The 16,493-nt window shown below is 40.2% G+C and overlaps 1 protein-coding gene across 2 annotated transcripts in view; it reads left to right on the forward strand.

The window, feature by feature from the left end:
* Window positions 1-13,415, forward strand: part of LOC119276208 (anaphase-promoting complex subunit 1-like) — a 25,271-nt gene extending 11,856 nt beyond the window's left edge. For both annotated transcript variants that reach the window (XM_037557221.1, XM_037557229.1), the window contains exons 14-37: window positions 382-474; window positions 599-658; window positions 1,483-1,581; window positions 1,751-1,891; window positions 2,181-2,261; window positions 3,984-4,055; window positions 4,438-4,509; window positions 4,825-4,918; window positions 5,003-5,085; window positions 6,317-6,373; window positions 6,465-6,542; window positions 6,655-6,776; window positions 6,882-7,042; window positions 8,374-8,450; window positions 8,523-8,636; window positions 8,755-8,856; window positions 9,485-9,625; window positions 9,723-9,896; window positions 10,863-10,926; window positions 11,004-11,149; window positions 11,223-11,371; window positions 11,505-11,583; window positions 11,676-11,774; window positions 12,783-13,415. In XM_037557221.1, coding sequence (XP_037413118.1) covers window positions 382-474; window positions 599-658; window positions 1,483-1,581; window positions 1,751-1,891; window positions 2,181-2,261; window positions 3,984-4,055; window positions 4,438-4,509; window positions 4,825-4,918; window positions 5,003-5,085; window positions 6,317-6,373; window positions 6,465-6,542; window positions 6,655-6,776; window positions 6,882-7,042; window positions 8,374-8,450; window positions 8,523-8,636; window positions 8,755-8,856; window positions 9,485-9,625; window positions 9,723-9,896; window positions 10,863-10,926; window positions 11,004-11,149; window positions 11,223-11,371; window positions 11,505-11,583; window positions 11,676-11,774; window positions 12,783-13,163 — 2,739 coding nt within the window. In that variant the 3' untranslated portion in view covers window positions 13,164-13,415. The remainder of the gene's footprint in view (window positions 1-381; window positions 475-598; window positions 659-1,482; window positions 1,582-1,750; window positions 1,892-2,180; window positions 2,262-3,983; window positions 4,056-4,437; window positions 4,510-4,824; window positions 4,919-5,002; window positions 5,086-6,316; window positions 6,374-6,464; window positions 6,543-6,654; window positions 6,777-6,881; window positions 7,043-8,373; window positions 8,451-8,522; window positions 8,637-8,754; window positions 8,857-9,484; window positions 9,626-9,722; window positions 9,897-10,862; window positions 10,927-11,003; window positions 11,150-11,222; window positions 11,372-11,504; window positions 11,584-11,675; window positions 11,775-12,782) is intronic.
* Window positions 13,416-16,493: the final 3,078 nt, after the last annotated feature.

The raw sequence follows: 16,493 nt of genomic DNA on the forward strand, positions 1-16,493 counted from the left end.
GGAGGACCAACATCAAATTGCATCCTCTGATCTAGCGAATGGCTTCAGGATGCTATGGATCTACCATCCAGTATACGTATTAGCTACATGAATAATGTATTATCATATTGAACTATTGTTCACCTAACGACAACTGCGCCACAGCTCAACTTCGAATGTTCTGAATTGTGCTCCGATTGCTGCTGCAGCTTTCTTCCATTACCTTGATACTTCCCTATGTACACCTTTCTTTCCTTTATCACATTGTTTCATTGTTTTGAAGTACTGTATATCACAAGAGAAAAACACAAAATCAGCCTTTTTTATCAGGGTATATGCGTGCCTTTCTGGATATCACTGGTTATAAATGTCCTTGTTGCAATGTTCTTTCCTGTATTTCAGCAACAACTATGGAATTTTGCACAAAGGACAACAGCTTTACCATTTGGACGTGGTGCTTTTACTTTGGCTACAACTTACACTTTGTTGACAGAGGTACGAGTTCATACCAGTGTGTCATTATATCTAGGATTGTTGGTACTTGTATTTTATTCAACATTTTAGCACTCCTGGTACTCACGTTGTCCTCCTGTTATGGTACCATTTGCTTTCCCTGCAGGCTCTAGTTTTTCCAAAGATTATTTTGGCTGGTCGGTTGCCTGCACAGCAGAACGCAACAGTAATATCTCCGTTTCTTTTGCAATTTCAGTTTGTTTTGTTTGTTGTTGTAGATTTTGCTAACTGCAGTGTTGATCTCACTTCATAGCATCATACTGTGCACCATCCTATAAATAAATTCAATGCCGCTGTTAATGCCACCTACTATTAATACTGTGCTATAGTCTATAATCAACTTGTTTTGTTCCTTGAAAAGTATTGTGTTAGAGAAAGAGAAGAAATGATCACTTCTTTCTGATTCCATTAGAGCATGTTAATAGTGTAGCCAACAGCTGGCTATATGGAGTTGTCACGTCACCTATAGCCAACCTAATAGCCAACATGTATAGTAGCTAGTTAGTAAGAAATACTACTTTATTAATGCATGGCCCACCTTACACTCACAATGTTTCTTGAAGCGTGTGCTGCAGCTGGCTGTTAATCTACAACCCGCTTCCCTTTGCTCTCCTCTTCTCTCTCATCCAACTCAGCAAAAATATAATACTTTAATCCTTACAGCCTGCTTACATCACCTTATTGTACTTGCTCTTAGCTACTGAATATATATACAGTAGTAAATGACTTTTTGGGCCAACCCTGGACTAGATGGTACAAACGTGCCAAGTTTATTATATATACGTAATACACTTCACAGTTTGAAGAGATTTAATACTTCTACCTCACCTCGTTTCATCATCAAATTTGGAATATGGATATATATGTGTGGAATGATGAATTGTAAGTCCTACTACAGTTGGGACAAGTCACACAACTTTCTACAACATTGCTTTATCTAGCTTCCTAATTCTCACTTGTGTTTGTTCTATGTTTTACTACTTTATGTAGGTTAATCTTGACCTAAGCACCAGAAGTGTCTCAGAATTCAGTTCTTGGGCTGAGTTTCATAATGGTGTAGCTGCTGGCCTGAGGCTTGCTCCTTTTCAGGTAAACTAGCACCCACAGAGTGATTATCCAGCTGTAGCAAAAACTGCAATTTTTCTTCCTATTTGAAAAAAAATACTGCACACTTTTTGCAGACTCGATCAAATATTTTTTGCTTCTTTGTTGTGTTTTCTATAGTTATGATTCAATCTTATTCTCTTGTGTTTTTCAGGAGAAAATGCTGAGAACCTGGATACAATACAATAGACCTTCTGAACCAAATTTTACTCATGCTGGTCTGCTTCTAGCATTCGGTCTGCATGAGCATCTACGAGTTTTAACAATGACTGATGCTTATCGATATCTCTCCCAGGTTTTACAGCCCATCAAGAAGATAATTAGCTTGACTCATTCTTCTTCTTTGATTGTCCAGTTCATAAGATCATTATATCTACTTATTTTTGTGTTAATGTATCCATTCCCCCCTTGAAACATGTCATACCACTTGGCACCTTCATTTTCTTGATCAGTTGTTGTTTTGAGGAAGCACTTCTATTCTTGACGTGTTAGGAGAAAACTGGTCTATGATATTATTTTCTGCCAAATTTCAAGTCTTCGTTTTTTAGGAGTATGGCATAATTTTATCTAATATCTCATTGCAGGAGCATGATATAACTACACTTGGTTTGTTACTTGGTTTGGCAACATCTCATAGGGGAACAATGCACCCTGCAATTTCGAAGGTACTAGATGCCACTTTATTGGGACTTATTATGTGCTTCTTATCTGGGTTGATGTGGGGAATTTGATGTTCATTTCTCCATCAAGAATGTGCTTGTTTGCTTGTTTGGTGTGTAGTTAGAAGGATGTTGACGGGGACACACCTAGGGACAATTTAGGCCTAGTTCTGCTCAGCTTCTAGGGGGGCTTTTGGGTGAAAAAGAGCCGAAGCCCAAAAGATCACTATTTGGACCAGTTTCTCAGGCCACCCAAGCCCACCAATTCCTTCACATTGGAAATGAGCCACCCTTATCCCTGTTGAAAATAAGCCCATCAATTCCTTCATTCGGTTGGTGAATTCCAATGTGAAGGGATTGTGCTTGGCTGGCCTGAGAAACTGGTCCAAATCGAGTTCATGTGGGCTTCGGTTCCTTTTCACCATAAGCCCCCTAGAAGCTGAAAAGAACTGAGCAAAGGATAGGGGAAGGAGCTCATAGCTTGGTCCTGTTGCTTTCTAAGGGTGTGTTCGGTTGGTGTCACCAAGTGGAATGTAATGGGTCGGTTCCGTCCCCAGAGCTCATTCTAGTGTTTAGTTTGTCGAAGGAACGAGAACCCATCGATTCCACAGAATGGCATATTCCTTGTTTATGCGGAACCAAGTGATACCTCCGAATCGAGCGGACGACAGGGAACCGCTCGATTGACTCGCTCGTCTTCTCTTCTTTCCCTTCACGGCGCCACATCTCCCTCCCCAACCTTGCGCACGCCGCCGCCAACAGCCTCATCACGCGCCGCCATGGATGGCCACCGCAGCATCTGTCCCGCTCGTAGCAGCCCCGGCCACCCCCGCGTCTCCCCCTCCCCTGGGCCGCAGATCCCTCCGCATCTTTGCGTGTGCTGCCGCCGACAGCCCGACCGTGTGCGGCCATGACTTGCCACCGCCGCATCCTCACGTTGGCGCTGCTTGCCGTCGCGCCGGCCACGTCCCAAGCGGGCGCACCTGACACGCCCGCCGAGCAGGAAGGTCGGGCGGCACTCTCAATCATCTTCTTCAGCCGAGCATGGAGACCGGGCAGCCCTCTCACTCGTATTCTTCAGTCGGGCTTGGAGGCTGGACGCATCTAATTAAGACGCCACCGTCGGGGATCTTTGGCCGCCGCACCAAGGAGCATGTGGTTTGCAGTGACAATCGCCGTGGTGGTTTTTGCAGGCACTGAACTCTAGATCAATATACTGCGGCGTCAAGTACATCTGTTCTGTATTCAGATTAAGTGTTTCGTGGGTGTTCTTCTGTACTGCAACTTCAAGTACATCTTTTTCTTTTTTGTGGGTGAAGTACATCTGTTCATTACAATCGATGTAATCCAATGTTCAACATTCAGTTTAGGTATCTATCAAAATCTAATTCATGTAATAAAATGAGATGAACAATTCCATTACATTCCATCTCTCAAACCAAACACCAAGATGTAACCATTCCATTCCTCGGAACTGCTCATACCAAACATAAAGACGGAACCGACCCATTCTGGTGGAATGGAATCATGACATTCCGTTCCACTTCGTTCCCAAACCAAACACACTCTAAGTTATTTCGGTTGTATCGTGTTTACTTCGTTGTCAAAGTTCAGATCTGACCTGCTATTGTTACTGTATAGTCATTTGAATTCTGGGATAATCTGATATGCTGCCGTATCGTTAACTCGAAATGATTTACATTGATATGGTTTATGGTAACTTTTCAGATGCTCTACTTCCATGTTCCCTCTCGCCATCCATCTTCTACACCAGAGTTGGAACTACCAACACTTCTGCAGGTAACACTGATCGGTAATGCCTTCTTGTTATTCAACTTCTAGTTTAAGAATTATGTGTTAAAATGTTTGGTAATGAATATGTATGCTGATTATAACATATCTTCAGAAATTGTATACAAGTTTGGTTGTTTATACATTATAATGAGTTTAACAGTATGGACTATAACTAGTATGGACAGACAATTTTTGTTAGTCTGGTCTTGTCGTGGTTTTGTTGCATAGAGATTCATGATAATAACTTTACTCAGTCTTTGTTGTGGTAATCCTTTTGTATTGGGCCATTTTCTAAAATGCGCTACTTGAGCTAACTTTACATGACTGCTAGCATGTGATATTACATATCCATTTGTCCTTATACTCGCACCATTTTCTATTGATCCAGTCAGCAGCAGTAATGGGAATTGGACTTCTATATGAAGGTTCAGCACATGCATTAACCATGAAGATACTTCTGGTAATTTGTCCGCATGTCCTATTAAGTACAGATTCTTTTTTTGTGTCGAGTTTCTTTTACTGTTACATGCATTAACCATGAAGGGGAGCCTTGGCGCAGTGGTAAAGCTGCTGCCTTGTGACCATGAGGTCATGGGTTCAAGTCCTGGAAACAGCCTCTTACAGAAATGTAGGGAAAGGCTGCGTACTATAGACCCAAAGTGGTCGGACCCTTCCCTGGACCCTGCGCAAGCGGGAGCTACATGCACCAGGTTGCCCTTTTTTTCTTTTACTGTTACAAGGTCTTATATTGCCTGCGCCAATGAGTTTCCTGCAGGGTGAGATTGGCCGAAGGAGTGGTGGTGATAATGTGCTAGAAAGGGAAGGGTATGCTGTTGCTGCAGGCTCTGCATTAGGATTTGTTGCCTTAGGTGAACTGCATTTTATGACAAAAATACATGTTGTGTACCTTGAACTGGCATCCTGGCAGAAATAACAGTTTTTTCTCTCCCAAGGCCGTGGAAGTGATGCATTTGGATTCATGGACACTTTTCTGGATCGGCTTTTTGAGTACATTGGCAGTAAAGAAGTATACCATGTAAGATTTTGTTGTAGCTCTGTACTCTTCTATATTTGGTGTTTCAAGAGCCCTTTAAAGTGCTTCTTTCTTGATGTGTCTTACTCCACAGTGATTGATGATTAATTTGTTTATGTGCATGCTCTTGTTCACAGCACATAATTGACACATGTTAATAGCTGCAAATATTTGACTTTTAAGTTTGTGATATCAGATGTTCACACATATAGGATGAAATGAGAAAGCAGGTACAAAATGGCACCTTCTGATAACCAATCAAAGTGGGTATAAGTAAACACCTTTTCACTACCAAGCCATGGCTGAATTGATTTGCTAGACCCAGTTTTCAATTGCGTCGTACAGTTGTACTGACTCAGCAAGTTCCTTCTCAAACTTGTGTTGGCAAGAGTCTAGTTTTCATGCTGTTTTGAGCAAGGGAAAAGCAAATGTACATGCAAGGGTGGGTGCTTAAGTTTAGGGTTTAGGTACTTGCATTTTGAAATATTCTAAAAAAATGCGTCATGTGAAAACTTGTGGAGCTGCAAACTTCGTGCAAAAATATGATCAAAATTTCATGTAGAAAGAAGACTGGTTGCAGTCACACTGTTCAAAAAGTAAGTTGAACCTTTTTTGCGTTTTTCTGTGCAAGGTATATGTAGGTGCTCATATTGTAACATGATGCACATCTATGAACTTTTTAAGTTTTTTGAAGATGCACAGAGGGTAAACCGTAAACTCAAGCGCCCACGCATGTACCAAATTTAATCTCACAAAGTGAAAGGCAAAAATATTATTGTTTAGGAGTATTTGGCAGAATACTGGTACATTTAGATATCAAGTTCTTTATATAAACTACCCAGTTTGGTGATGGAAGTGGCATTGGACGCTCCAGTAGGTCTTGACTATATGGAGTCACTAAAATCTGGTCAAACCCTGTCATGTGTGGCTGTAGATCCCATTACTATTGTTTCTCCGTTATCTTTACCCTTCTTTATCACCTTGTCCAACATGCACAGAATTGTTCTTCTATACCTTTTATGGTACTAGCTTCAAACTGAAGGAAGTTGTCTGCTTATTTATTAATTAATTTAATTTAGTGTCTCTTTGGCCTAACTGAAAGCTACTTCTAAAAGATACTAGTGCCATATTTGTTAGTCAAGTTTTTTTGCTTGATCTGCGTCTTTTTTCACTTCGTAAAACACTTAAATTTGGCTGATGAATTACATATACTTATAATTGTTAATATTCCCAGGAAAAATTCCTAAATGCAACAATAGCCGCTGATGATCAAAGCGGAAACACTGGACAGGTCATCTTCTATTCATTGTGTTATGGACACATTCCATCGGTTATACCTGAACTGTGCATTCATTTGTACTGTTATGTTCTCGTTTGTACAGATGATGGATGGATCACAGATAAATGTTGATGTTACTGCACCTGGAGCAATAATTGCTCTAGCCCTAATATTTCTGAAGGTTTGTTTCGTAGTCATTTGGGTCCCTTAATCCCTTTTCACTTCCACAGAAACTTTTTGCATTATCTACCAACAACCTACTTGGTTTGTATTGCCATGTTCATATTTTACAGGCAGAGTCAGAAGAAATTGCTGCTAGACTCAGTATTCCCGATACTCACTTCGATTTGCAATACGTGAGACCTGATTTTGTTATGCTTCGCATTATAGCCCGGAATTTAATATTGTGGAGCAGGTAATGTTACTAATTCAATCTGAAGGCTTGATATGATTTTATGATAAATGTTAACATACTTGCAGTAAATGGTAGCACAAGCTAAATAATGATGTGGTTTTGCAGAATACAACCTACTATAGATTGGATTGGATCTCAAATTCCTGAAACTATTAAAGTTGGTGTTTTCAGTATGAGTGAAGAGGCTATTGATTGTGATGAGTTTGATGCTGAAGCCCTTTTTCAAGCTTACGTTAATATTGTGACAGGAGCATGCATTGCAATTGGTGGGTAACCAGTGTTTGTTTTTGAATCCCTCTTTTTACCATATCCTGCTAATATTACTGTATTGATGGCTAGTTGGTTACAGTGACCTGCTTGTGCAGTAATAGCCTTGCTAGCTGGTGGTCATTGTGCCATGACTGCTTGTGTTCGAGCACATCCTGTTGGTTCAGAATGCCATTTGCTTAGCTGAATGATTGCTTGTGTTCGAGCACATCCTTATGTGTTGATTATAGGTCCTTCATACCCTATCCCTGCTAATATTACTGTACTGGTAGTTACAATGACTTGCTAGTCCAGTAATGCCTTGGGATGAGCCCAGGACTGCTGGTTGACCATGACCAACATATCCTATTGGTTTAGAATGCCATTTGCTTAGGCTCAGTTTGGGGTTGCTGAATTGTGTCGTGTCCTGATTATTTTATAATTTGCTGTAGAAAGTTAGCCATAGAAGTAGGCAAAAGGGGGTGAAATAAACACTAAAGTTGGCAAAAGGTGGTTGGGCAAATGGTATTATCCACCGCAATGCCAAATGCAGCCTTAGTTGAATTGTTCCGTATATGTTGATTATAGGCTCAATAAACCTTCCTAGTTAATGTCTTCATTATTTCTGATTGCACTACATGACTCTTCTTTCATCCCAAATGATAAGTGCCACAAGTGTGGCACGAAGCATTCCGGCCCTGACGGTTTTTACAACTAAAGTTGCCATCCTCGCGTCACTAAACTTTCCATAGAAAATGTTCAGAGTTGCCATGTGTTCGTGTCACACGTGTGGCACTTATCAGGGTCCCTTTTCATTTGGTTCAATGCATTCTGTACAAAACCCTAAATACTACCCCGAAGCTGTCCATACTATTTCTGATTGCACTACATGACTATCTTCCTAGTTAACGTCTCCACTATTTGTGATTGCACTACATGAGTAAGTCATCGTCTGCTCCTGTTTTCCCAGTTTTTTGGCCAGTGCTCCTGATGTTTCTGCTTTTCTGGCCACTGCCATACTGTCGTCGCTTGACATGATGACTCATGTGTCTGCATCCTCGCTGCCGTGGCTAGGATTTGCTCCTCCTCAACCTAGCCCAGAAGCTCTGATGGCTGCTGACTCAGAGTTCCTGTCTTATTTAGAGTCTTGGTTATGTGCCTCATGTAGTCTATATATTGGCTCTTTCACCCTTGCTGCATTATATCAAATAACACAATGATTTCATTTATAATGTATTTAAATTCACTGAAGTTGCCTGTGCATGGCTGGTTTCGTGATGTTGTTTAACCATCTGAACACCACAGTAAATATCCATATGCCTTAGCAGACTTTAGTTGTCAATGGATCCAGGTCTGAAGTATGCAGGCAGCAGAAACGGTGATGCACAAGAACTACTCTACTCATACACTGTTCATTTTCTCAATGAGGTACATATATGCCTATTCAATCTTAATTCTCATATGGTATTCTGGTAGTATAATTAATCTTTTCTTACGTAGATTAAACACGTATCTGTTCAAACTCCAAGTATATTGCCAAAGGGATTGCTGCAATATGTCGATCGTGGAACTCTTGAGCTCTGCTTGCATCTTATTGCTCTCTCTCTATCTGTGGTAAGTGACAACTCATGTGTTGTGATTCTGTGTAGAAATGGTACATCCTCATAGTTGTTGTCTCATGCACTTTTTATGAAGGATTACAATTGGTGATTTGCATTTCTCCTTTTATAAGGTAATGGCAGGGTCTGGACAGTTACAAACTTTTCGCTTGCTGCGCTATCTTAGGGGAAGAAGTTCTGCAGAAGGACAAGTGAATTATGGACTGCAGATGGCCGTGAGTATTGTTACTAGTTGTCATGAACTATATTTTCTTTGAAGTGCTGGCCGGAAGACCACGGGTTGACATGTTACTTTATTACGTATTTGACAAGTCTAAAGGGGCAACCTGCTGGCCTTTGCCTAGTTCGCTGGAAGTGGCATGGGCCAGGATTCACTCTGGTTCTGGGATCCTAAATTTCACTCTTGACTCTAAAGTAGTGAATTTTGGTTGCGTTTCATGTCAAAAAGATAACTTGCTGATGGTACATTCATATGAGAAATGTGCTGAATACTGCTACCTGTTAAAACTGTACACTAAAGAAAATGATGCATAATGATTTGGAAAACAAATGTCCAAATTTAATGTCGTAATTTTGTTATCTTTTCGGAAGACAAAAATTTCATTTGATTGTGTTGATTCTGGAGGTTTTTGGTAGAGATTACCACAGCTGATTGGATAATGCTCAAGTTTGCAAACTACATGGATATATCATATGGTTAGCGTATTATCATTTTTAACAAACAAATAAGAAATTCTGCTTATCACCGAGAAATTTCATGTCCATTTTCATATGATAATAGCTTGGTTTCTGAGGACATCGGTAAATCCATCAGATGATTTACTTGGTTTTTCTGGGATGTAGGTAAGCTTGGCTATAGGGTTCTTATTCCTTGGGGGTGGCACACATTCATTTTCAACTTCAAACAGTGCAATTGCTGCGCTGTTGATCACACTTTACCCACGTTTGCCTACTGGACCAAATGACAATCGCTGCCATCTCCAGGTATTTTCTCTTTTACTTTCTGAGTTCTGGGCTTGTCGCGGTATGGTTTCTTCTCTTGTGGCAAACAAGTTAAAGTTCTTTTTATGGCGCTGTATAGGCCTTCAGACACCTGTATGTTATAGCTACAGAGCCTCGACGGGTTCAAACAGTAGATGTTGATACAGGACTTCCGGTGTATTGCCCACTTGAAGTGACAGTCGCTGAAACAGAGTATTATGATGAGACTAATTACTGCGACGTGACACCGTGTCTTCTGCCAGAACGCTCAGTGGTATGTATCTTTGAATCCAATAATAAATTTTCTTGGACTGATATGCTGCATAAGAAATATCTCTTTCACACAAGCAAAAATATGTTTAACATACCACATGTTGTAATATGTAATAACTAATAAGTTGGAGCCAACCTACTGGTCTGTCAAGCAACTAAATGCATGTGAGGCAATCGTAAATAACATTCTATTCCTGGTATAGCTAGGCAGTAGATATTTGTTACTTCACACTGTCTTAGTACTTTCGAGACGATTATTACTGTTCATAGGTAAAAGTGCTTCAATACTTGGATGGTCACTCCTGCCCTCTTTCTGGTCCCTATGAGCGTAGGTACCATATGTACACCGCAAGCTGCACTTCATTCTGCCCAATCTTCCAACTAAAGTAGTGTATCATGGTTAGATTTATTCTTCCTTCTCTGAGTAGTTTCGTAGGATAAAAAGTTAAACCAGATCTCGTAGTGAGAACTTAACTAGTAGTTAGGCAGCAATTTATTTTTAGTCTTTTTCTTCAAAATATTAATCTTGACCATTTGATAAATTGTGATACTTTGCCGAGAGCATCTTCCCCCAACTCATGATCCCCTTGTTTGCATGTCACATTGATGTAATAGTGGTTCCCACTCCATATGTAGTGATGCCCGAATTCGCTGCTCTTCATTGCACTCATTTGCTGTCAATATGTCCAGTAAAAAAGGAGCTATAAATGCTAGTAATAGTGCGAATACCTCAAATATTGGGTGCACATCCCTGCTATGTTGTAAACCTGCTTGGATCTGCACACATGAGAAAGGACATTTTATTGTCACACAGACTTCCATAATCAGCTTTGGATTATTTGGGAGATACAGACACAGCTTATTAAAATTGTGGGTTCTACTGTTTAACAGAACCCCTTTTAGTTTTTTCTTCAAACACAATCGATATGATCATGAATTGCAGTCTAAATGGCTAATTATGTTGCAGCTGAAGAACGTCCGAGTTTGTGGGCCTCGATATTGGCCTCAGCTGATAAAAATTACACCGGAAGGTACAAACTTGTTCTGAATAATTCACAGTTTTGAGAAAATATCTGTATGATATTTTTATTTCATGCCACTTAAATAGACAAGCCATGGTGGAGATCTGGAGACAAGACTGATCCTGATCCATTCAATGGCGGAGTTCTATATATAAAACGAAAAGTTGGATCGTGCTCCTACTCAGATGATCCAATTGGATGCCAATCTTTGCTTTCACGGGCAATGCATGAGGTTAATGTTTTGTTACACTTTTGACATGTTTCAGGTCAAGTATATATTGCCATGTAATTCGATTGATTTTCAGGTTTGTGATACTCCATCAACAAGCTGCAGTACTCAACTAAACCATGCAAGTCATAGTTCATTTAGAGTTGATCAGCTAGTAAGCACATTCTCTGCCAATCCAAGCTTGATAGCTTTTGCAAAACTCTGTTGCGAATCATGGAAGGACAGGCAAGTGCTATATTCTGTAGATGTTTTTCTTGTTTATTTATACATGCAGTGAATAACACATAGCTTGTTCTGTATACATTCAACTTGGCCGGTTTGTCTTTGTTCTATTTTGTAATGTAACTTCCCTTTGCAGATCTAATGGCAATTTTCAAGATTTTTGCTCTCAAGTGCTGTATGAATGTATGAGCAAAGATAGGCCATCAATTTTACAGGTTTCTTACAGTAACATGTCTCCAGTTTTGTTGACTCTTTTTATGCTTTATCGTCTCCTGTGTATTTAGTCATTATTATATTTCATTTTCAGGTCTATATCAGTTTTTACACAATAGTTGAGTCGATGTGGGAGCATCTGAAAATCGGGCAATTTCCTTTCTACGACTCTCTTTTCCCTTCCAGCTTGAAGGTTTGTACTTGGTGTTCTGTATATGACTTGTTCCTCTTTGTTACCAGGTTAGGCTGGTTATTTTGGGGGTTCTGAAAACTGTTCCAAGATAATGTCCAGCCACCGTAAGAGAAACTGGCTTTACATGTTCTGTTATGTTCTTTCTTTTTTTTACAATGGTGGGGGTGGTGGTAGGCCATCAGTGTGAGGTTGCCTTTGCTACAAGCAGACAAATTGCAACCACAACACTAGCCATACCCCTAAGCACTAGGCTCTGCCGTTAGTGACGCCTGGAGGCCGTATGCTCTTGCTGTGTCTCTCTGTTGAAGATGGCAGTGTTTCGCTGCTTTCAGAGCATCGAGGATACACCCTTCAGTGACGCCGGGGTTGGGTCAACGGCTGGTCTCGAACTGTTAAGTGGTCATGCCGTTGATTGGATCCAAGAAAGCACCTCACGCCATGGTTGCTCGTGAGAAGGGACAGTACACCAGAAGATGTCCTGTGGTTTCGATGGTTTGGTTGCAAAGGACACATGCGGAGGCATGCTGCAGAATGTTTGGCCTTTCAACATCTGTCCTGGCAATGCCAGCCATATGAAAAAACTTCACATAGAGTGGTTGCCCAGGTTTTCTGCATCAATTTCCAGGAGGCGGGACCAAATTGCCCCCTGGAGTATTGACCGACTGCTTTATTTCCAGACTAGCGTGTCAGGCACTGCCTGGATGACCAGTTAATTTCCATCTTCGTGGCATGTGAGACAAAGACATATTCCTCCTTTTCATCGTAATTGCACATGTCAATATGTTATAGATCCCTGTGTAGGCCAGAATTGCCACGAGCTTGCTGGCTAGGATTTGTAAACTTGGTCCCTCTTGGTTTGTGGCACTGTACTGGTAACTGGCGAATTTACCAGATGCTATAGTTATTAGTTTCGCATCATCGTTATTTCCGGTCTCTGCTGATTGCCTGTACCTATTACTCGGAATTTTCTGGTAACAGTATATCATGTTTTTCCTTTCGAATACGCAGGTTGCCTTGGCCTACAGCGGGGCACTAGTTGATGGCAGAATTTCAAGTGGAGGCATAATACAGGCCACGTTCTTGGAATCCCTCGTAAAGCGTGTGGATAACATCTTTGCGGAATTGCCGAACCTCAAGGCCAACTTTGTCCGTTACTTGGGCACAGGCAAATGGCCGGATGCTCAGAGCGACGCGGTGCTCCTCTCTTGGTATCTCCAGTGGTACAGCATCCCACCTCCCCATGTTGTGGCATCCGCAGTTGAAAAGATAAAGCGCAGAGCTCCCACAGGCGTGTCCATGCTCCCACTGCTTCGTCTCCTGCTGCCAACCACACATCTTGTGGGGTTGATGGAGATTGAGAAGGTTCAGATGATGCCCATGAGGTCCTAGAACGTAGCACTGGAAATGCAAAGGAATACCAAGGCCTGCGTTGATTGGAAGGTTGCTCTAATGTTGTTATTCGATGTACTGCATGTAATTTTGGAAAGCCTTTGGCGGTAGAGGAAAAAACATAAGGAATTGTTCTAATTTTGTACCCCCCCCCCTCCCCACCCAGCATTTGTCATTCGATAGGTGTAATATTTCAAACACAAAGAAAACCTTGGTCTTCAGAGAAAAAGAAAAGCAGTGTTTTGATCGAGAGTCCTATTCTGCTCCTGAGCTCAAATGCTCGTTTATAAACATTAAAATCGAAAAAAGTAAACAAATTCAAAAAATTCTGAAACTTTTTTGTGGTAAAGTCTGACAAATGTTTTGTTTGCTTGCAAAAATTCAGTACAAAATGATATTCGTGGAAGGTGTTAAAAAAACAAAATCAGCACCCCAGAATGTTTTCAAAAGTAGCATTTTTGGAAGATAGATTTTGTCTTCTACTTTCATGAATGTCATTTCGTGTTGACATTTTGCAAGCATATATAATATTTGTCATAGTTTATCACAAAAATTTCAGATTTTTTGATTTTTTTACTATTTTTTATTTTACTCTACATAAGGGAGCATTTGAGTTTGGGAGTAGATACTTCATGTTGTGTTTTGGTTCACTATATTCCGATGGAAAACTTGTGAGCGCTGGCCTCTACCAGTGAGGTCAAATTGTGCGGTTCTCTCACCGGGGGCTCTCGTCTTGATCTTTTCCATTTCCTGCGCTTTTAATTTGTTCTCAATGATTTCACATTTTTGTTTGTTTGACTTTCTGGTTCCCCAAGTTTTTGTGTTGTGATTCTACTGTTGTTTTTGTCTGTGGGTGGCGTCTCACCTGGCACGACCGTTGGACTGCTACCGTCCATCTTGGTGTGTGCGTTGTCTGGTGCTCTCTATCAGCGAAAATGGCAAATGGAAATTCAAAATTTTATGTTTCCCATTTTTGGATAAAAAACAACACATACCTAGAGACATGATGTACATGTGTGTAATTTTTTGGACAAAAAATGTTCAAATGAGGGCTACACATGAAAATAAAAATCTGTAGCTTTTTAGCACATGCACTATTCATCTTCAAAGTCCATTATTTTTATTTTGTTTGCAAAGTTCATATTTAAGGTATTTCATCATGAAATTTTACACATACACGTCACATCGTTGTATACTTGTATTTTTCTTCTTCAGTTTTTCTAAATCGAGAAGTTTGAATTTGGAGTTTTTCAAGGTTTTTGGCCTTTATGGAGCCCGGCCTCCAAAACGCCCTACTGTATCTGGGTCTAAGAAAAAAAAATGAGCAACTGCCAAGAGCGCTGACTTTTCATTAAAGGGGGAAATATTTATTAGGTGGCATGTTTTAAGAGGGGTCATGCCAGAAACCCCAAGGATCACAATGAAAACCGTATCCTAACCACTCATGAATTTGGATAATTCTCAACCGGAAGGCCAGATCACGCTGCCTAATCTCCTCGAAGGTCAAATTGGCCACCTCGATGTATGTCAATCTCGTGTCGTTGAAGATGCCCCGGTTCACCTCTTTCCAGTCACTCCACATTATATAAACTAGACGATTCCCCGGAACCTCTGCATACAAACTTTTGTAAAAAAATATTTTGCCATGGAAAATTAACTAAAGCTCGCAATGTACATATTCCAATGAACTTTTCGTGAGTTAAATTCTAAGTATCTCTTTAAGATATGGACTCCACTATCATCTGAGGAATAATATTGTGTATTCATCAGAATGCTACAGTGATGGGAGCCGAGCAAAAAATATGTTGACCAACTATGAGAAAACATAACCAAAATTGTGTATTTAGTCTTTCCAAGTGAAGCAACTTCATTCATTCTTCTACAGTTTTATATCTGGTTAGCGGAAGACATGGAAGTCATACATAGTTCATAGATGAACATGATGTTAGCTCATCATCTTATACTTCAAGAGGAGACGTGACATAAAGGAAGAAAAAAAAAGGACAGTTGCAATAATTAGTCCAGCTTAGCTGGCGACCTAAATGGGAAGATCTAAATGTCAATGCAATATGCATCTACTCTTTCGCCGGTATTGTGTTTCAATTCAAGCTGGTATTCCTTCTTTGCCTTGATCTAACTTCAAGCCCCGAAAATTGAACTAGTGAAACCAAAGGCGTGAGTAGCATTAGAGGAAAGGATGCTAACCTACACCAAATAAGAGATTAGAGGTTAGTTGCATACTAAGTGCTAGTTATAAGTTAAACAATAATTGATTCCAGATAACGAAACTACAATATAGAACAAACAAAAAACTAATGAGCGCTTGCAACAAAATATTTTAGGATGTTCAAAAAATTGTACCAATAGTGCCAGGATATATAAAGACCGGGTCACCATTGTAAATTGGTTCTTCATTAGAATTTTCATTGCGCAATTATATTAAAGTAAAGGGACACAAAAATATCGCATTGACAATATTGTATCCAAGATGAGAGAAATATGAACTCTTGCTGACCTATAGTTAGTGAATGCAGCTGTGTGCATGACCGCCATTGGTTAAAATATGATATTAGAATTTCACTGCAAAAGGATATTTGCCAATTTGTTCTCTAGATCTGACCAGGACATGTTTGGCAAACAGAAAGCACACCAAGACAAATACAAATATTGTACTAAAGGGCTTATACAATTCAAGCTATATAGTAGTAAAAGGAAGAGGACGGGAGAGTAATTATACCGTATCCTTCCATTCTTTTGTTGGATGTTATTATAAAAAGGATTCTTTTTGCCGTAAAAGGGTGCAATGCGTCTCTTGATCTTCACCACCACATTCAGCTAACACGTGGCACAGAACATACTTAAGAAAACAATGAATACTTCATTATCTCTCGAAGAACTATTGCTAAGATCATCTCATTAGTATCATCCAAAAAACACCTATGTTGACTGAGAAAGAAGTATAAACACTACTATGGTGAGGTGCCGATTAGAAGTACAAAAGTTCAATAGTCTTGTTGCCTTTGCAATCTAAATAAATATGTACAAATTTACTTGTGCAGGCCCTAACTTGCAATTCGCAAGAACCAATGAGGCGCATGCAGCTGTTGCAGAGAGAAGAAATTATGTAAGTACATGGATATGGCATAAGATCAATATATAAAATGCAAACTAAATCGTGACGTTACAGGAGGGGTTCTCCCGACTAATCGGTTCGACTTTTGCACATCCGCAAGAACAAACCTAGAATCAAACCAATGTATGGCATGTTCCAAGCAAACAACCAAGCAAGAATCTTGACGTTGCAGGTGGGCTTCTCAGTGGCTAAAACAA

The sequence above is a fragment of the Triticum dicoccoides genome, chromosome 1A (assembly GCF_002162155.2).
Source record: "Triticum dicoccoides isolate Atlit2015 ecotype Zavitan chromosome 1A, WEW_v2.0, whole genome shotgun sequence".
Lineage (NCBI taxonomy): Eukaryota > Viridiplantae > Streptophyta > Magnoliopsida > Poales > Poaceae > Triticum > Triticum dicoccoides.